This window comes from Muntiacus reevesi, chromosome 7, assembly GCF_963930625.1.
Source record: "Muntiacus reevesi chromosome 7, mMunRee1.1, whole genome shotgun sequence".
Taxonomy (NCBI): Eukaryota; Metazoa; Chordata; class Mammalia; order Artiodactyla; family Cervidae; genus Muntiacus; species Muntiacus reevesi.
In genome coordinates, this window is record NC_089255.1 from 59,473,790 (window position 1) to 59,495,581 (window position 21,792).

At 38.4% G+C, this 21,792-nt stretch overlaps 1 protein-coding gene across 1 annotated transcript in view; it reads left to right on the forward strand.

Moving 5' to 3' along the window:
* FBN1 (fibrillin 1) overlaps window positions 1–21,792 on the forward strand; it is a 258,732-nt gene that overhangs the window by 42,132 nt on the left and 194,808 nt on the right. The window contains exons 5-6 of the mRNA XM_065941593.1: window positions 5,434–5,529; window positions 8,877–8,972. Coding sequence (XP_065797665.1) covers window positions 5,434–5,529; window positions 8,877–8,972 — 192 coding nt within the window. The remainder of the gene's footprint in view (window positions 1–5,433; window positions 5,530–8,876; window positions 8,973–21,792) is intronic.

Sequence of the window (21,792 nt, forward strand, 5' to 3'; positions counted from 1 at the left end):
TCGTTTGGGACTCTATATGGATAAGGGTTAATGGCAACATTTTCGTGAGTTCTAGGATGGTGAACCTTACTTGAAACCCTTTGAGGCTTTCTGCCCATCTTGGAGGGGAAGTTCTCCTTGGAGCTAAATGCATGTGGCAGCCACAGACTTGTGCACAGGCATTTGAACTCCCTTAGTATTTTCAGTTTCTGGTAAAGTCTTAACACTGATTGAGTTTAGGAATATATTCTAACTTGAGGTGTTTAGAGCATTCAGTGAGTTCAAATGGAGCCCTTATTTTTCATTTGGCTTTTTCTAGAGAAATAGAACCTGATCTCCTAATTGCCACATAGCTGAAATTTTTTGTCACATTAGGGTAAATTTAGAATTTGCATCAATGGCAGGACTCAATCACAAATAAAACCAGTTTGTATACTCTCTAAATTATAGTGAAACTTCGTATCTAGTTCCTTATTTTCCCACAGAAACCCTGAGTGAGTGCTCCTGCCATTAAGGAAATACTTTTTCTCCTAATGGTCTTAAGACTCACAAAGAATGCAAATTTGGTAAACATGTTTGTGCAGGTGATTAAAATCCTATTATCAATGGACATGAATTTGAGCAAACTCCAGGAGATAGTAGAGGGCAGAGGAGCCTGAAGTGCTTACTACAGTCCAGGGGGTCGCCAAGAATAAGACACAGCTTAGCAACTGAGCAACAACAGCAATCGGTTGATGAGCTTGCTCCTCTGGCCTAAGGATACATGGTTCACTGGTTTATTTGGACCATTGGACTAACCCTGCCTTATTGTTTCACAAGTCTGATCAAGGGCTTTTATTTTTTAAAGGAGAAAGAATATTTTATGCTGGAAAAAGTTTACCTGAAAGATAGGGTAGAAAAAAAAGTATAAGAACGTATCAGGGAGGTTTTTATTATATTCCATTTAAATATAAACTTATCATTCTTTCCAGAAAGAAGAACTCATTCTGCTTTTCAATTTAAACAAGTCATGTAAAGTCACTGTTTAAACTACTGTTCGCTTTTTTATCTCAAAGTAGCTAAATGGCTTTGTTGCTCATGTGGGAATGGAAATTAGCTCTTGGCATGAACCACTTTAATTGAAATCAGTTTGTGGGTTGAGTTCCTTTGCTGCTTGACAGATGACATCATTTCCTGTGCTTTTCCCAATCTTCACTGTTTTGCTAAGATAGGATGAAGCTAAGTTTAACTTCAGATTTTAAAGCAACTTACACCTTTTCCTGACCTACTTAGAGTATTATCCAAGTTTTTCACCAAATCATTTCTTTTGTATACTTGTAAATAGTTTTTTAGTTTGAAAACTTATTTTGGCCAAGACATTTTAATAGAACTGTGGGAGCCTAAAATAACTGTTTTAATCAGTTTCCTGGGTTGGTTGATTTCTATAACAATATTCTGACAGAGAAGTTATTTCTGCTTTTATATATGGGGAAACAAAGATAAAAATATTTTTAATAGCAACCCACTCAGAGCTATGGGAGTGCTTAGGACGCGAAGGGCAACTTCACAGTCTCTGTGTTTGAGTATAGCTTGCGGTGTTGTTATCATGGAGCACAAGTTAAATAAACAGAAATTAATTTGGCAGAGTTTCATACAGTACCTACAAGCAGGCAGGGAATGCTCTGAGCACTTTGGAGATATAATTAATAATCATGATGCTTCCCACTCCCTACCCTGTGATGCTTGATGTTTTTAAACAAATGGGCTACAGATAGGAGAAATAACTTAAAAATAGATTTGGTTGTAGAACATACCTTTCTGAAGAGAAGTATAAAGTACTCTGGAGTCAGAAGGAAGAGAGTCGATATCTAGTGGGGAAGGGAAGAAAGAATAGAAGTCAGAAAAGATCAAAGGAAAAAAAGAGACATTTGCCTTGGATCTTGGAGACAGGATTTCAGGAATGGTAAGAACGTTGTGTAAGTTGTATGTTGGAGGTTGAGAGTTCAGGGCAAAGACAAAGAGATGGGTGAAAGAGGAGGTTCCATAAAGAGAATAGCACATAGTACCAGGTATTGGGCATAGCACTTTGTAGGCACTAAGAAATATTTGTTGAGTGAATGAATGACTGATAAATAAGCCTGGGAACAAATTGTTGTTGTTATTGTTCAGTTGCCCAGTCGTGTCTGACTCTTTGCAACATCATGGAATGCAGCTTGCCAGGCCTCTCTGTCCCTCCCCATTTCTTGGAGTTTGCCCAAGTTCATTTCTTTGCATTAGTGATGCCGTCCAGCCATCTCATCATCTGATGCCCTCTTTTCTTTCTCTCCTCAATCATTCCCAGCATCAGGGACTTTTCCAATGAGTTGTCTGTAAACATCAGATGACCAAAATACTGGAGCTTCAGCTTCAACATTAGTCTTTCCAGTGAATATTCAGGGTTGATCTCTCTTAAGATTGACTGGTTTGATATCCTTGCTGTCCATGGGACTTTTAGGAGTCTTCTTCAGCATTGCAGTTTGAAGGCATCAATTCTTTGGTGTTCTGCCTTCTTTATGGTCCAGCTCTCATAACTGTACATGACCACTGGGAAGACCATAGCCTTGACTATATGAACCTTTGTTGGCAGAGTAATGTCTCTGCTTCTCAGCACACTGTCTAGGTTTGTCATCATTTTCCTGCCAAGAAGCAATCATCCTGATTTCATCGCTGCAGTCACCGTCCGCAGTGATTTTGGAGGCCAAGAAGAGGAAATCTGTCACTACTTCCACCTTTTCCCCTTCTGTTTGTCATGCAGTAAGGGGGCCAGATGCCATGATCTTAGTTTTTTTTTTTTTAATATTTAGTCTTAAGCTGGCTCTTTCACTCTCCTCCTTCACCCTCATCAAGAGGCTATTTAGTTCCTCTTCACTTTCTGCCATTAGAGTGGCATCATCCTCATATCTGACATTGTTGATATTTCTCCCGCCTATCTTGATTCCAGCTTGTAACCCATCCAATCTAGCATTTTTTATGATGTGCTCAGCATATAGGTTAAACAAACAGGGTGACAACAGACAGCTCTGTCTCACTTCTTTCTTGATCTTGAACCAGCAGTTGTTCTATACAGGGTTCTAACTGTTGCTTCTTGACCCACATACAGGTTTCTCAGGAGACGGGTTGGTGATGTGGTATTCCCATCTGTCTAAGAGCTTTCCACAGTTTGTCATGATCCACACAAAGGCTTTAGCATAGTCAGTGAAACAGAGATAGATGTTTTTTTGAAATCCCCTTGCTTTCTCTATAATCCAGCGAATGTTGGCAATTTGATCTCTAATTCCTCTTCCTTTCCTAAACCCAGCTTGGAATTTTGGAAGTTCTTGGTTTGCATAATGCTGATGCCTAGCATGCAAGATTTTAAGCATGACCTTACTAGCATGGGAGATGAGTTCAACTGTCTGGTGGTTAGCACATTCTTTGGCACTACCCTTCTTGGGGATTGGGATGAGGGTTGACCTTTTCCAGTCCTGTGGCCACTGCTGGGTCTTCCAGATTTGCTGACATAATGAATGCGAAACCTTGATGATGTCATCATTTAGAGATCTGAATAGTTCTGCTGGAATTTCATCACATCCACTAGCTTTATTAACTGCAGTGCTTCTTAAGGTCCACTTGACTTTGTATTCCAGAATATCTGACTCTGAGTGACTAACCACACCGTCGTAGTAATCCAGTTCATTAAGATCTTTTTAAATATAGTTCTTCCATGTATTATTTCCATCTCTTCTTGATCTCTTCTTTCCATCTTTCTTGACCTTGATCTCTACTAGGTCTCTACCATTTTTATCCTTTATTGTGCCCATCTTTGGGTGGGATAGTCCCTTGATGTTTCCAATTTTCCTGAAGAGATCTCTAGTCTTTCCCTTTTAGCTGTTTTCTTCTATTATTAAGGCATTTTTTCATTGAAGAAGGCCTTCTTATCTCTTCTAGCTGTTTTTCTGGAACTCTGCATTTAACTGGAACATATTAGGAGTAGGCAAAGGAGCCCTGAAAGGCCCATATGACCATCCAGAAGAGGGCCTAAAATGCTGAGATGGAGGGGCTTCTTGGTACAGTAGAGATGGGTGCCTTTGACGGTCTTTAGGATATATATGACATATTGTTGAAAAGGTGCATCACCCTCAACTTACCTCTTTGGTACTCTGTGAGGGCATAGGGCATATTGGGTTCTGGCACCTCCCTTTTCTTGTTGTGGTGCTGAGAGTTGTGTAGCTCTTTATAAAAATGGCCCTTTCTCCTGAAATCAGCAGCTTCTTTGTGATACTGAACTGAGCATCATAGCAGAGTGTCCTGAAGAAGCAGGCTGCTGGGAGGAGCCTCCTGTCTGCTCCTGGGAGAAGATGGAGGCCCAGTGCTCCCGAAGGCTAAGCATAAGAGCAAGCCCTAAGCAGCTGATTTCTGCTCTTACACAGAAAAAGGGGTTCTCTTCTCTTTATGTGAAATTATTGAGGCGTTTTCTCCAGGAATTTACTCCCACAGGGCAGAGTAAGCCAGATTTCCACATCCAATCCTGGCCTCCTTGTATAGGGATGTGTCAACAATGATGAAGGATTAATTCAATCAAGCCTTTAGTCTTCCCCAAGTAAGGCAGTTGATTGTTTCTAGAAGACTAAGGAACAGCCTGGGATTTGGAAAGTGTTACTAGAGTGCGTGAATTACTGAAATAGGGACAGCCTCGGCACTGAAGGAATCAAGGGCACGTGCTGTGCTGTCATTGTCTTTCCCGGGTGTCTTTCCCTCTGGCCAGCTCTAGCATCTCATCGTCTCAGTCTAAGTCAGCCTGCTGCCTAGGGTTTTCCTGCCCTGGGTGTTGAAGCTCTCACACTTCTGTAAGTGACAATGTGATAAAGAGTGGATTTACCACACTGCAGGTCTTAGATGGTTTAAGGTGACAGTTTCAACAAGGTGCTCTTTCTGAGCCAAGTCCAGCTATCTTTGTTATCATGCAGTCTTGTTATTAAGTGCCCTTGTAGGTCTTCTTTCCCTTCTTTCTGCTGCCTCCTAAATTTCTTTTAACATCATTTCTTGGAATTTGTTACTCTGAATGTCTACTGCCCACCTATCTGGGACTCTGCAACTTTTAACAAGAAAAATATTGCCATTGTAATCTTGCCTTGTCTGGTCCCTCAAGGTGCTATTTTCTTGGTGTAAATTACAGAAATGACATTGAATGGTAAGTTCTGCTAAATTAGGGAAATCATTGAGCATTCTTAAAGTCAGTATGAAAGATACAGTTACATTGAACTGTAAATGATTTTATTCACACAAAATATGACATGTTTAGCATTGTCAATTAGGTTATTTCTGCATAAATATATGATTATTGATAAACCATTTTATTTTCTCTTCAGATCACTACAAATCAACTTCTGTGAACTGTTGAGATCCATGTACTTAAATTGTAGAAATAAACCAGTCCTTTTTTTCTTTCTTTTCAAGTCCAACACTGTAACATTCGCTGTATGAACGGAGGTAGCTGCAGTGATGATCACTGTCTGTGCCAGAAAGGATACATAGGGACTCACTGTGGGCAACGTAAGTAAACTGTGTGGATGTTCACCTACATTAACAAGAAGAATACAGAAATAGTGATGCTGGCTTTTCTTTGACTGCCTAGGATATGGCGTTTTTACAGGTGCCCAGTAACTCTTACAGGTGAATAGATCACTTTCCCCGCACACAGAATATCAAATTTCTGATTAGAACCTTGGAACCGGGTTATTTGATTCATTTTTCTTTCCTTTACCTTCATCACCCTGCTTACCTCATTTCTGACTCGCAGTCACCACCCAAGGTGCAGAATTGTTCATTCCACGGGTATGTCTTGCACTTGATTGCCTGACATCTCCCCCTGGATTTTCAAGAAGCATCCTCAATAACGTATTTCAAAACTCAACCTCATCTTTCTCCCCAAACATGTTCTTTTTCTTGATTAATGGTGTCTGCGTCTCTCTAGTTTCCTAGTCTGGATTCTGCTATTATAATACTTCTCACACTGCTGGTCAGTGTGTTGGTTTACGCATAAACACTGTTAATTGTGTGTCTACTGTGTATCGGTCTCAGTGCTTTGCAGAGATGAAAATTCCTCTAAAGAACTTATATTTTGTTATACTAAGAATACCCTGAAGAAAATTTGAAAAGCTTAAATATATAAAAAGCAAAAGTTTCCACAATCCCACCTTTCCATATGTTATCTTCTAGTCTTTTAATGCATATTTGGTACATGAACTCTCACTGTATGCATAATTTTTCATATAACTTTTTTACTTAATATTTTATTAGAAGTTAGTTTCATTTTATTGAATGTTTTAAAAATATATTTTAATGGTTGCATAATAGTCCATTGTATAGAGGTTTTACTGTTTGTTTATTGCATCCTTAATGATGAACATTTATTCATTTTGTTTCCAATTTTTGCCCATGTGTATGTATTTGCTATATACTATGATATGCTATGATAAATGCTATGATAAATAAACCAAAGTTTATTTGATACCTTCCTGACTGTCTGTACACTGTGATATAAGTAAGAATGGGGATTAAATCTTTGACAGCCCCCAGCAATAATATGGAGGGACAAGAGGTAGGACAGCCTCCCAACCTGGGAGACCCTTTAGCTGAGTGTTAAGGGGTAGGTAGGAGTTCTTTTGTCAGATGTTGGGAGGTGGGCCTTTTAGACAGCTGGTTCAGCATAAGCCAAAGCCTAGAACATGACTTAGCATGGGATGCCAGGCTTTGGTATTGCTATGACTTAAGTGCCGAGAGGAGTGATGGGAAGGGAGCTAGGGTCAGAATAGAAGTCATGGGCCAGGTTTGGAGAGCCTTTATGCATAACATGTTCTCATCCAAAATAGAACCAGGAGAGGGAAGTGAGAAAACAATAACCAGCAACATTCATCTATTGAGTTATTTACTTTGTTTACCGTATGCTCGGCACACATTCAGACTCTTTACATGTATTAACTCATTTGATATAACAACAGCACTTACAGGAAGAGGCCTTTATTATTAATACCTACATGAAATGAAGACATTTCATGCTGGGGTACAGGGACTTCAGTGACTTGTCTAAAGCTATACAGGGAGTAATCGGCAGAGTTGGGATTTGAACCCATGCAGTCTAACTTCACAGCCAAGGCTTTTAATGCTGTGAAATACTGGCCTTGTATACTTCACTCACAACAGTTTACAATGAGGAAGATCTCTGTGGCCACACTGCGGGGGTTGAACTTGAGGGAGAAGGAACAGGAAGCAGGAAGACTATTGCTAAGGCTGTGGTTCCAGAGATGGGGGATGAGGGTGGATTTAAAGGCATTTTCAGAAAGGGGATCAGAAGGAGCCGCTGTCATCCTCCTGTTCCCTTTCATGCACCTGAGGGAGCAGAGCCTAGTGTACAACAGGCACTCAGGTAACACCTGTGGATTTCGAAAACCTTTCCTAGACTTAAGTTTCCTAATCTGTAAACTGGGAGGATTAGCTTAGGCAATCTCAAAATTTCTTTTCTGCTTAAAATCTCATAATTATTACCTGACTATAAATTAAGAAGTAAATCAGAACAGTGGACATATATAAACCTCTCTAATTTTGTGATGATAAATGGACTACTGCCTTGACTTGTGGCTATAAGGGATTGTCTTGGTCCAAGTACACTGATCCCAATGGATGTCGAGATAGAATTAGATGCACAAGAGATTTATTAGGGAAAAGCCTAACCTTCAGACTGTGATGGATGTCATACCCCTGTGCAAGGAGAGAGGGAAGGAAGCACTATCACAATTGTGCAAAAGGAGCCTCAGACTGTAGTGCAACCTCCAAGAAAGCTTTGGTCAGGCTGATAGGGAGTCCAGAATCAAGACTGCCCATCACAATAGCTTCATGATGGGCAGAAATGTCCAGTCTCCACAACCCTTAGTTGCTGAGTGGTCCCCACCAGGTCGTTGGCATGAACATAGTAGCAGATCAGCCAACTAAGCTCTCACAGTAGGTTTTCTTGGAAGGAGATCTGAGTAGCTCAACTGCATGACTGCCACAGGGTATAGGAAAAGTGTACAGGGAATATACGAAGGGGAAATAAATGTAAACGGAGGTGTTAGGGAAGCCTCTTGGGGGAGTGAGGTTTGAGCTGGGCTTTGAAGGGTGGGTGGGACTGGCAAATTGGGCAGGGACAGCCTACCACCTGTGGATAAAGATGCCTAGGAAGAGGCTATGCTTGAGTGAGCCGCAGAAAGTTGTACAGAGAAGAGTTATTCAGGGAATGAGCTTTCAAGTCTTATTTTAATGTCTTTCTTGACGAGTAAAATGTTCCTCCCTCAAGGATCTCTGGACTTATCTTACCAGTATTTTCCAGAGATTCTCTTGTAACACTCAGTTGGGTCTTCATTATGGTACATAAATTACTGAGTGTCAGTATTTGTGTTTTGTCGTTGGCAGTTAATAGTAGTGTTTTGTCGTTGGCAGTTAATAGTGTGATTTAACATGCTGCATTTCTGTAAAGATGGCCAGTGTTTTCCCTCATGAAAACTGTCTGGAAATGAAACATAAATCATTAGCAAAAGAATCAGCTTGTAAAATGCAGTCCTCATCAGGGGTGTCTCTTATAAACCACCACTGTAGATGCAGAACTGAAAAGCATTGCTGAGATGTTTTCCAGAATGAAACTGCCAACATTAACACGGGTATATACTCACCTATTCCAGGTAGTTTTACCTGAGTTGACTGAGGGATATCCAGGAAACTGGAACTGTACAATAAATGTTTAAAACAAATACCACAGTGACTATTTAGATTTTTTTTTATTGCCATCCTTTCAGGGGACAGTCAGTGTTACTTCGTTAGCATGTATTCAGGTGAAGTTTCTCAGCTTCTCCCTCCTTATTTTACAGCTGTCTGTGAAAGTGGCTGTCTTAACGGAGGCAGGTGCGTGGCTCCAAATCGATGTGCATGCACTTACGGCTTTACTGGACCCCAGTGTGAAAGAGGTAATTTTTTTAAATGTATCGGCGTAAAGATGTTCTGGTGGCTAAAGCTATGATTGATTTCAGCAAGCATTTGGCTTCTTGCAGCTGCTTCGTGAATTTTGCTGAGGTTTCTGAATTGCCATTGGGAAGGCTCCTAGGATGATACGACAGTGGCCCCAAGTCTCTGCATGTTATTCAGTAATTCTTGTCAGTGGACTGCAGGACTCAATAGTGAGCCTATGCATAAGTACCAGTTGGTATCAAGATAAAAAGAAGAAAATTTCCCATAGAGTAAGGATTGAGCTCATTATTATCCTAGTAAGTTAGGGAAGTGACTCCAAACAAAACAACTGTGTGGAAATGGGAAACATTCAGAATGAAACAAAAATTACACCTAAAGATTTCTTAGGACCTATTGGCTATAGTGGCATACAAGCTAAGCATTCAGAGTTCACTAGAAATATTAATTGCCGAGAAACTGTGCTTTCACAGCTGTGATTTATTCAGTACTCATTGTGGCTCATTGACGTTGTATATATTCATCTTCGCTTTGCCGTGTGAGATGATCAAGGCTCTGGGTGGTCAAGGAAGCTGTCTAAGGTCACACACATAATAAGCAGCTTTAATTTTAATGTGGCTTTTCTGTTTTCAAGTATACTGCTGCTCTTAATTGAAAAAGATTTCTGCCTGCTTTGCCTACCTATCCATGCAAACATGACATTGAGATATATGTAGATGTGCAACCCCCTAACTTTTGCTTTGTTGATCATCTTTCTCTACCTTGATAGGCATGTTCTTATCATTCCTAGTTTTATAGTGAAGGTTGAGGAGATTCATTTCATACAAATGGCAAAAATACTCTTGAAAAATACCCTATGAAAAATATTCATGAACATTTTAAACTGCAATCATCACTTTTCTCCAAAGTTGTATAAAGATCATTTTATTCTAAGATGGAAAGTGAAGATTCAGTGGCAAGTGTTGACTATATGTTATTTAAAAACAAAGAGTAGAGGGTGGTATATGAGAAATTGTTTTCTATTTCCATTTTTACAAGTTTGTCTAAATTTAGTTCTTTGCTGATTAAGTAGCAATTTCTGTTTTAGCAAGTAACTCTACTATTACTGGATAAATTATATTGAATTTCTGTTCGCAAGGCCACCACATGGTACAGATATGTGAGGCACTGTCAACTCTTGGCCTTTCCATTGTACTTGGCATCATTTTGGAGTCCCTCTTTAAAGCTGCTTCTTTTTTACAATTTGTTGTATTTTTATTGACTTGGAGCTAATATATAGCTAATAGTCTCGAGTAACAAAGACAACTGTTTTGATTAGGTAGTATTCTGTGGCCTTATTATTTTGCTCAGTGACAAGATACAGGATTTAAATTGTTGAGATTAAAACTTCTTAACATGTAACTTGAGCAAAGTGTGAAAATAATTTGACAAGTGATAAAAGTGGACTTAACTTGTTTTAGAAAAATCACTGATAGAATGAAGTTACAGGGCATTTTACCTCTAGGAATTTGTGGCAAAGAATACTGATACTCATAGTTATAGATATTGATAACATACTCTAAAACTATTTGACCAACTATAGTTATTTCTTTGACCAAGATTAAGAAATGATGTGAATGGATTAAGTTGCTAAACTGTTCATGAAAACTGGCATATTTACTTAAGGATATCTCCAAATTTTGGCCTGTCTTTAACTGCTCTCCTCCATGATAAAGGTATCCTAAAATTTGCACTTAGGTATAAATACATGTTGGCCCCAAAGAATCTTCACAGTGGTTATCTAAATCAAATTGATCCTTGGATGGCAGATTTTCAGGCATTTGTGGTTGTGGAGAATGGGGAGGAAGAAGACTCTCTTTAATCATTGCTGTTGTCGTTCAGTAGCTCAGTCATGTCTGACAATTTGTGACCCCATGGACTGCAGCACACCAGGCCTCCCTGTCCTTCACCATTTCCTGGAGCCTGCTTAAACTCATGTCCATTGAGTTGGTGATGCCATCTAACCATCTCATCCTCTGTCGTTGTCTTCTCCTCCTACCTTCAATCTTGCCCAGAATCAGGGTCTTTTCTAATGAGTCAACTCTTCGCATCAGGTGGCCAAAGTATTGGAGCTTCAGTTTCAGCATCAATCCTTCCAATGAATAGTCAGGACTGATTTCCTTTAGGATGGACTGGTTTAATCTCCTTTCAGTCCAAGGGACTTTCAAGAGTCTTCTCCAACACCACAGTTCAAAAGCACCAATTCTTTGGTACTTAGCCTTCTTTATGTTCCAGTTCTCACATCTATACATGACTACTGGAATAAACATAGCTTTGACTAGACAGACCTTTGTTAGCAAAGTAATGTCTCTGCTTTGTAATATGCTGTCTAGGTTGGTCATAACTTTCGTTCCAAGGAGCAAGTGTCTGTTAATTTCATGGCTGCAGTCACCATCTGCAGTGATTTTGGAGCCCAAGAAAATAAAGTCTCTCACTGTTTCCTTTGTTTCCCCATCTATTTGCCATGAAATGACGGTACCGGATGCCATGATCTTAGTTTTCTGAATGTTGAGTTTGAAGCCAACTTTTTCACTCTCCTCTTTTACCTTCATCAAGATGCTTATTACCCTTTGCCTGTTTCATCTGAGAATAGTCTCAAACCTTCAAAGGGAGAAGGAAAATATGAGTATAATTTCCCTCACCACATGGGAGAGGGGAGTTTCTTTGATTCCAGGTTATATTTCCATTTATAGTCTTTGCTGTTTTCTGTTCTTATGGAAGTTGGCTACTTACCTCTCTAAAGAATTAGAGGCAATATATCCTTTTATTCAAATGAATGCTTGTGATTTCAAGAAAGTGGAAGTGAAGTTGCTCAGTCGTGTCCTACCCCTCTTTGTGATCACATGGACTGTAGCCTACCAGACTCCTCCATCCATGGGATTCTCCAGACAAGAATGCTGGAGTGAATTGCCATTTCCTTTTCTAGGGGATCTTCCCAACCCAGGGATCGAACCTGGGTTCCACATTGCAGGCAAATGCTTTACCGTCTGAGCCACCAGGGAACCCCCTGTGATTTCAAGAGTGATTAATAAAAATGTTGGACTGAGTCAGCACAAATCCATCCTGAAGCATAGGAAAGTATTCAGTGTTACTTCTGATGGGTCAGTATACTTGTTAAGTTGTGTAACTACTTAGGCTAGTTTCATTATGTTTTAATTGGAATATGACTCTTTACTTTTAAAAATGAACTTCCAGGAAGTCTTTACTGATTTCCTTTCCTTCTTCCTGGAGACTGAGCCCAGGTTCTGCCTTTGCATTTTCCCTCCACACCTCTTTTGATAGCAGTTACCACATTGTATCGAAATAGCTCATTTCCACATCCCTCTCCCCCACTAAATTATAAGCTCTTCAGCAGCAACTGTGGTTTCATCATCTCTTAGATTTCCAAACCAAACTCAATGCCTGATGCATAGTGTATGGCCAGTAAATGTTGAACTGAAATAATTTTGAAGCACCAGAAAACCACCTGAAGATATGATTATAAGATAGTGAACAAGTATCCCCTGAAAGGAATTGCTTCTTGCCTACTTGTGGTCAATCCTAGTATTTTTCTTTGGTTTCATTTTAAGCAGAGCTAACAGTGCTGATGCCTAATTGAATTTGGCCCCATCTTTTAGAAGTTTGGTCTTTCAGGGTCAAATAACTGTCATTTTTAAGTTGGGAAAGATGCAGAAAATAAGATATATTTTGACCTAAGTCAGGTGGCAATAAACAAATAATGTCTTATCATGATGTAATACATAGGGAAGGCGACATTTCTAATGTCAGTTACAAGCACGTCTCAGGATAAACATCTTTGTTCTGGGAGAGCTTGGAACTTTATCTGCAACTACTTTAGAGAGTTGAAAATAACTCTTCAATTTATATTGAAGATAATATTCGCTATTTAGATGTAGAATATTTTTGAGGGGTGATACTGGCAGGATTTAGATTCCTTTAAGCCAGTAAGTGAATCTTAAGAATCCATGAACATACTGTTTTGGTTTGTAGACAAGCAGTGGATCCACGCTTGGATTACATATCATAGCATTCATTCAACCAATGCAGTCAGACTATGAAGCAAAATTTGCTTACTTGTAGCTTTAAGGCAGTAAAGTGAATATTTTTTATAAGAAATTTTTTGCCAATCAGTCTTACTGGACAGGTGACAATGATACTATTGCCTGTTTACATTCAGAGGAAGAAAAGTAGAGGCCTGTGACTTGCTTGGCCTGTAATGTTGAAATTTTAAAAACTGAATTAGATCAGCTTTATTTATAGTTTCCAGTTTGCCACAGTCTCTGCCACTCCCTATTGTCATACATCCTGCTAACTTTGTTCACTTAGCTTACCTTTTAGCCCCTGTGGGCATTTGAGTTTGCCACCTTCTACTACATTCTGTATCAAAGGTTGCATCTCTTTGTGTTTTCTTTCACACCCCAAGTTTCTTTCATTATTCTTCCTCTTACATATTTTTTTTTCTGTAAATTCGCATTTATGATTTTCCTAATTGCCCCTCTGCCTCATTCTTGCCTTCTCTCTGCTTGGGTCTTGAGCAACCAATAAAACTTATCATTGCCTAAGCTCAGTGGTACGATATGTTCACGTTTGTTATTAGAATACTGAAATGAGGTCAGTGCCTGTTTTGGCAATGACAACATAAGCTGGTTGTGTATTGCCATAGTTACTGCCAACAAGACTGTTGGAATCACACTTTCTCTTGCTCTCTTGTCTCAGAATGCAGGCTATTTAAAATCTTGTTAAATGCTCTTCTAGTAAATCCAGTAAATCAAGTAAGCGGCTGAGACTTCTCAAGGTAATGAAAAAAGAGAGAAGAATGTTGGAGATAGACCTGAGCTTGGAGATGGGGAGGGGTTATTGATGAACAAGCCCAAGGAAGAAGAGAACAAAACATAGACACTGAGAAAACACGAAGAGAACCAGGAGAAACAACAGAGCACTGAGCCAAAGAAACCATGCACAAGGAGGACTTTAAGAAATAGAAGAGACTTTTCAAGTCTAACGTTTGACTCTGGTGATTTGCAACAACCTTAGGAGAAAAGTCCTAAGATGAGTCCCATTTTCTAGAGGAGCAAACAGAGGCAAAGGGAGGTCAAAGAGCTTGCCCAAGGTCAGGCAGCTTGTAAGTGATACAGTCAAAAGTTAACCCAGTTAAGTCTTGGCTCATAAGCCTATGTACATAACCACTGTGCCATGTGTGGGTTTTACTTGGGAAGAGGTCATTAGTAAGCATAGAAACTTTTCTGAGAAATTACAAATAGAAATCTAGAATTAAGAGTTTTAGAGTGAAAGTTATAGATTAGGTAGGGGGAAAAGCCCTTCAAGAAATTTGGCTAGGTAGGTAGTTTTCCTCTCTGGAAGGAGAGTTGAGCTAAGTTGCTTTTAAATCATTTTAAAAGCCAAGAGAAAGGAATCTTGAGTATTGCTTGGGTGTGTGTAATGCAGGGTTTGGGGCTATTTCTCTGTTTGATTGATTTTGATGTTTTAAATATAATAATCCATTCTTGGAGAGAAGATGATTCCTGTCTGTTTGCAGTACATATAAATTGACTCCAAATGACTGAACCAACATTCTTAAATATAGACATAGAAAATGAATATTGTCATTTAGTGCAGTTACCATGGAAGGTTATATAGTTTTCCTACAATATTACAAATGTTTAAGCCATACTCGGAAACTCTTTTTTGGAATTACCTTTACAGAGTCAGCAGTTCATTCAAATGAGTATGTGACCATTTTTTTTTTCTCCTTTATGAGACTCATTTTAGTTTTTAGCCTAAAATAGTGTCAGCTCTAGCGATGGGGGTCAATAGTAAAACACATTAGATCTTTGATGTCGAAAATTGACTGATTAAAAAGCAGTGAAAAGAATTACCTTGCATGATTCTTAAAGCATATGGAATTAGATCAATATTTAATGTCAAAAGTTTGTGTGAGCCAGAGTGTGAAGCCTTTTGGAAGCATAAATTCTAACAATAAGTTTTCTTTCATGACTCCATCTAGAGGTCTTCATTATGTACTGTCTGAATGTAAGCATGGACAAGAATTCTTCAAAATCCTGAATCATTTGTTCAATGCTAATTTCCTACCCAAGTCCAAACTGTGAAGACAGTACTTGGATTTTTGCCAAATCAAGAAGGTCTGTTGGCTGTTCTGCTGGCTAATAGTAGAAAATGTATACTAATTTTACTGAGCCGATAGCCTTCAGAAAAGGAACAGGGAGGTCAAATATAAAGTAGAATAAGAATGAAAGAATGGCAAAACTTCATAGTCCATCAGAGAGCATGGCAGTGGAGGGTGAACTAAGTCTGGGCGTCATACTTGCTCTTTTAAGAGATTCTAGATTTATTGGAGCCAGAAAAGGCATTTAGTTTTTGTTTTTCTCCAGTAATTGAAGAATAGAATGGAGGATAGGTAGGTTGGTGGTAATTCTCCTTCATTCTCTTATGCATGGTTGTTATATGAGAAACTCTGTTATTTTCATAACTTAGTTTCTCTGATGATTCACAAATGATGATTTTGCATGGGGATCTTTCTTAAGGCTTCATTAAACAAAATTAAAAAAACTATCCTGAAAGTAGTTGATTAGCCTTTATTTGTTAAGTCAGATAAGTTGTGTCTTCAATGCATCTAATGAATGGGAAAGGCTAACATATAGTGATCCAAATACATAATAACCAAGTGGTGCATTTCAGAGGCATTTGCCTGTTTAACAGAAAATAGAATCATGACCTCAGAGGGTTGTCTAGATAGCATCATGAAATCAAGACCTGATTTTCTTGTGCTTTTTTTCACCAAAGTTTTTCTAGAAGGTATTGATGAAATGTTGATTCTTTTCCACTCCCACCCCACCCCCAACCTCATTTGGAAGTAAGTTTTGCAGAGTTGCATTTATGATACTAATTTTACATAATTTTACACTTTCAGTCAGTTCAGTTGCTCAGTCATGTCCACCTCTTTGTGACACCATAAACTGCAGCATGCCAGGCTTCCCTGTCCATCACCAACTCCCAGAGGTTGTTCAAACTCATGTCCATTGAGTCGGTGATGCCATCCAACCCTCTCATCCTCTGTTGTCCCCTTCTCCCCCTGCCTTCAATCTTTCCTAGCATCAGGGTCTTTTCTAATAAATCAGTTCTTCACCTCAGGTGGCCAAAATATTGGAGCTTCAGCTTCAGCATCAGTCCTTCCAGTGAATATTCAGGACTGATTTCCTTTAGAATTGCCTGGTTTGATCTCCTTGCAGTCCAAGGGACCTTCAAGAGTCTTCTCCAACACCACAGTTCAGAAGCATCAATTCTTCAGTGCTCAGCTTTCTTTATGATCCAACTCTCACATCCATGCATGACTACTGGAGAAACCATAGCTTTGACTAGATGGACCTTTGTTGGCAAAGTAATGTCTCTGCTTTTTAATATGCTGTCTAGGTTTGTCATAGCTTTTCTTCCAAGGAGCAAGCGTCTTTTAATTTTATGGCTGCAGACACCATCTACAGTGATTTTGGAGCCCAAGAAAATAAAGTCTGTCATGGTTTCCATCACTTCCCCACTTATTTGCCATGAAGTGATGGGACTGGATGCCATGATCTTGGTTTTTCGAATGTTGAGTTTCAAGCCAGATTTTTCACTCTCTTCTTTCACTTTCATCACAGTACTCTTCAGTACCTCTTCACTTTCTGTTGTAAGGATGATGTCATCTGCATATCTGAGGTTATTGATATTTCTCCTGGAAATCTTGATTCCAGCTTGTGCTTCATCCAACCTGGCATTTCACATGATGTCCTCTGCATAAAAGTTAAATAAGCAAGGTGACAATATATAACCTTGACGTACTCCTTTCCCCATGTGGAACTAGTCTGTTGAATTTTACATTTTAGGTGGCTGTTATTAAAGTTCCCAGAGTATAGGCCGTAGGCTGATTCCTATTCTCAAAGTGTCTTTGGAGAGTAGATCTCTGTGAACTCTGCTTGTTTTCTTTTCTCTATAAAGGTAACAAGTAACAAGAAGACCTCTGCAAGCCTAGCTTTTGGTATTTAGTCTTAATGGAAATTAAATACTAATGTGTAGATAGCAGGGGCAGAATGTGTTTAATGTTACTATGCATCTGAAGTGGTATTGCAATATTTGGCAGTTGGTGGCTCATTGAATAAACTTGATTTTCCTGGAATAGTTTCAGGAAATACATCTATTGACATAGATATTCAGTTTCCATGGTTTAGGAATTGTGTGCACATAGGAAACATATGCTACCATACCACTTGGTATGACCAACAGGACTGGTGGGATGCAATCATAAAGCAGTTTAATTTTTGTTTCCCATGCACTGTTCCTTTCAGTCCACTTAGTGGTTAGTTTTCTCCTTGTGAAGGGTTGAAATCTTCTGGTCCTTTTCAGACCTTCCCTGGTGGGTCTCTCACATAAGCAAGGGCATCTATGTTGTTATTTTTCTAAAAAAATGTATTGAAGTATATTTGATTTATAATGTTGTGCTAATTTCATCTGTATAGCAGTGTGACTCAGTTACACACAGAGTGAAAGTGTGTGTGTGTATATATATATGTGTGTATATATTTATATTTTTATATATATATGTATATATATATACTTTTTCATATTCTTTTCCATTATGGTTTGTCACAGGATGTTTGAATATAGCTCCCTGTGCTAGGTAGGACCTTGTTTATCCATACGGTACATGATAGTTTGCTTCTGCTAATCCCAAACTCCCATTCCTTCCCTCCCTTATCCCCTTTCCCTTGGCAGCCACCAGTCCGAGTCTGTTTTTCGTTCATAGCTATGTTGATTTATTTTGTATTTTAGATTCCACATATGGCCTCTATGTTTTGAACCTAGAGCATCCACTGGTACCTCCAGCCATTTGAGGCCTCTTTGCTGCTCCAGACAAGCCCTTTGAGAAATATCTAAGCTCACTCCACATCAACTTTCTCTTGCACTGGCCCACAACTAGTTATTAGGAAACACTCATGCACTTTTTTTTTTCCACAATAAATTGCCAGAGTCAAACTAACTTTGGCATGGTAACAGCCTGTCCTGTGAACCATGTCCGAGTACCTGGCCAGCTAGTTTCCAGGCATTAGACAGTTCGTGGTCCGCAGAGTCCTCCAACTTGTTGTGGATGCATATCATACATCATACAGTCTGTGCAGTCTCCTGTGAAGCAAGTTTTTATCAGTTAATAGCCATATTTAATATTTGGACCACTTTTCTGTTTTTTGGATGCTCAAAATACTAGAGCAGCACTGACTAATAGAAATATAATGCAAGCCACATGTGTAATTTTAACTTTTCTAGTAGCCACCTGAAAAAGTAAAGGGAAATGGGTAAAATTAATTTTAACATTTTAATTAGCCCAGTATATCCAAACATTTTATTTTAATAGGCACTAAAATTATGAGACATCTAGCATTCTTTTTTCCATACTAAATCTTTGAACTCTAATGTATATATTATGCCACATCTCAGTTGAGGTCAGCTAATAGCCACATGTGACTAGTGGATACCATATTGGATAGCACAGTTCTAGAACTTTGTTTCTGGTAATACATATCATCACTTCACTTCAGTCTCTTTTAGGTCTCCAGTTTTCTTTCTTCCTGCTGCTGTTTTTCAACTTTTAAGAAAGCAGCATCTTAGAGAATCACAGCCTGGGTTGACATGTAAAAGTAAACCAATTAAAAAAAAAAAAAACATTTAGGGACTGCAGATCAGAGTCCAATTTTTCAGTGGAGTTTTGTTCAAATATAAGTGATAAATGAAATCTCTGTAGTCATGTCAATTAGATATAAAAGTGATAAGAAATATTTCATAAATGCTCAGCCCTCAGCTAGGTACTGCAATGGAATCAGAAGGGAAGTAAATGGCTCCTGTCATCAGGGACTTAAAATAAGTTTTTTGAAAGATAGTAATGCAGATATGAAAGAGTTAAAAAACCAAGCAGGGCAAAGATTTAATTAGACAGAGTAGATGAGGGAAAGTGCTACAGATGAAGAGAAGATACAGTACAAAGATGCAGAGGCTGGAAGTGACCAGGGGAAAAGGGAAGAAAACGTCACCTTTAGGAAGTCCCTGCTATGACAGATTTTCAGTATTTGTAGACCACCTAGGAGAGGAGGGGGCATGATGTCAATTTGCTTAACTCCAAAGAAGGAAAGGTCTACTTCAAATCTCTCTGTGGTACCTTTCTATTCTGCTGAACTGTGCTTCTGTACAATTTCTATATGAGGCATGGTATTCGGGTTTTAAAATATTCTCCTTTGTGTATACAAACTAGTGGGTGGACTGGTCTATTTCTGAAACTGTTTTAGCTTAATCCTATGAATAGCATTCTGGAGACCCTACTACTTTTACATGCTCAATTGAGAGTCCTTGAAAATACTTAGTGTTTATGTTCCCTGGTAGTGATGGCCTCTAGAGAGTCTGTGCTGTTTTTGGTTTATAAGTGTATATTGAACAAATATATGGGACTTTGTGGTCCAGATGATGTGCCAAAGTACTTTTCATAGAACATTAGTCCCATGGGGGTTCCAGGAAATGAAGTTTTCATGGTCAGTAGGCTATTGGAAATTCATATACTATGTCCTCGTCTTGAAGAGGCAATGGTTGTGTTAGCATATTAGCTCTTGGAAGTCCTGCAAGAAGGGAACTATTTTTACTTAGTTTAACCGAGTATTTTCAAATTGATTAATTTTAGAATTAATTTAATTTATAAATTAAATGTAACACATGGGGTTTGGTTCTGAAATGTCCTAAAGTATGATGATGAATGGAGAAAGAAGATGTGGTATATAAGTAAAATAGAATATTACTCAGCCATAAAAGAATGAAATTCTGCCACCTGCAACAACATGGCTGGACCTCAAGATTATCATATTAAGTGATGTAATTCAGAGAAAGACAAATACTATATGTTATCACTTATGTGTGAAATCTAAAAAAATAAATGAATGAATATAACAAAACAGAAGCAGATAATCTTAAAAAAGAAATGAATGAATATAACAAAACAGAAGCAGATAATCTAAAAAAAGAAATGAGTGAATATAACAAAACAGAAGCAGATGCACAGAGAACAAAAGAGAGGTTACAAGTGGGAGTGGGAAGTGGGGAGGGACAAGATAGAATAGGGGGTTAAGAGATACACAGTACTATGTATAAAACAGATATATATTGTACAGCACAGGGAAATGTAGCCTTTCTTTTATAGTAACTTTAAATGGAGTATAATCTGTAAAAATATTGAATCACTATGTTGAACACCTGAAACTAATAGGATATTGTAAGTCAGCTATACTTCAGTTAAAAAAAATACAGTATGACTTAGGCATAAAAAGTCATTAAATAGTGATAAATTAAATAGTGATAAATTCCTTGTTCTGAAAATTTGATGTGGTTGGCTTGCATGTCATCTGGTTCTCTTCAATCTTTTTGGGTACTGCATACCAGAATTAGCAGTATCAGATATTCATTGGAGCTAGAACTTCCTTTTATAGATTAGTTAAATGCTTTTCTTTCAAAGCCAGGATTAAGACATATTGCTTCCTCAGTTCTTTCCTGACTATAGGGACCTCCACCACCAGCTGCCATCAGTTTCATTGCAACTTTGCTGACATCACCACCTCTGTCTGCCTGGACCCTAGTCACATTTCTCTTTGACGGTTAATGCATGTATTAAACTTGTGGTGTGTGACATGCACTTTAAGCCAAATCAGCCATTTTAGTATTTTTACTCCTCTAATTAATTCTTGTTTTTCTTGCATTTTATTACATTTTTAAATAATTGAGTGACCTAGTCCTGGTCTTTGGGGATATATACTGATGGATTTTAATGCTGTTTACTAAGAGGCAAGGAATGAATATTCATCTTGTCAAAAATTTTTTTTCCATTGATTCTTGTGTTGAAATACATACATCAGCATAAAAATATCTATAATCCTATTTCATGGCTTTTAAGAAGCCTTATAAGCAAGTTATAATATTTTAAGTTTTCTTAAGACTATTTTCAGGCTTCCCTGGTGGCTCAGTGGTAATGAATCCACCCGCTGATGTAGGACATGCAAGTTCGATCCCTGGGTCTGGAAGATCTCCTGGAGAAGGCAGTGGCAATCCACACCAGTACTCTTGCCTGGGAAACCCCTGGATAGAGGAGACTAGTGGGCTACATCCATGGGGTTACAAAAGAGTCAGACTCGACTTAGTGACTAAACGGCAACAAAAAATACTTTCTTCACTAAATGAAACACAAATGACTTTAACCTAAAAATTTCTGCATTCATATGCAGAAATATGAATATATAAAAATATGTATATTCAGTATTTTCTATAAAAATTAAATTCAGCCTACAGACTCCAGAATTTGGGAATTACAAAATTTGCTAATCTAGATCTAGTTTGGGGCTAATCATATGCTAATTTATGTATAATTTTCCAGCCAGATATGATCCCTCCCATAGACCAAAGAACAAAAACTATATCTAATTCTTCTTCCAGCCTCACTGAGTACCAAGCTCACTGCTATGAAGAGGTTAGGTGTTGATTTATTTAATTTAACTGTGGTATATCAAGATTGATGAGAGAGAGTATTTAAATGTGAAATATATTTTAATACAATTTTATATTTGTTGAATACAACATTTTTTAAAAGGTGCTCTGAAAACAGTACCTACAAATATGTCTTATTTTAGGTACAATGTGAGTTTAGTTATTGATAATTGAAGTATGTGGGAAGTGAGTTCTGTGGGACACATGAAGGAAATGTTCTCCAGC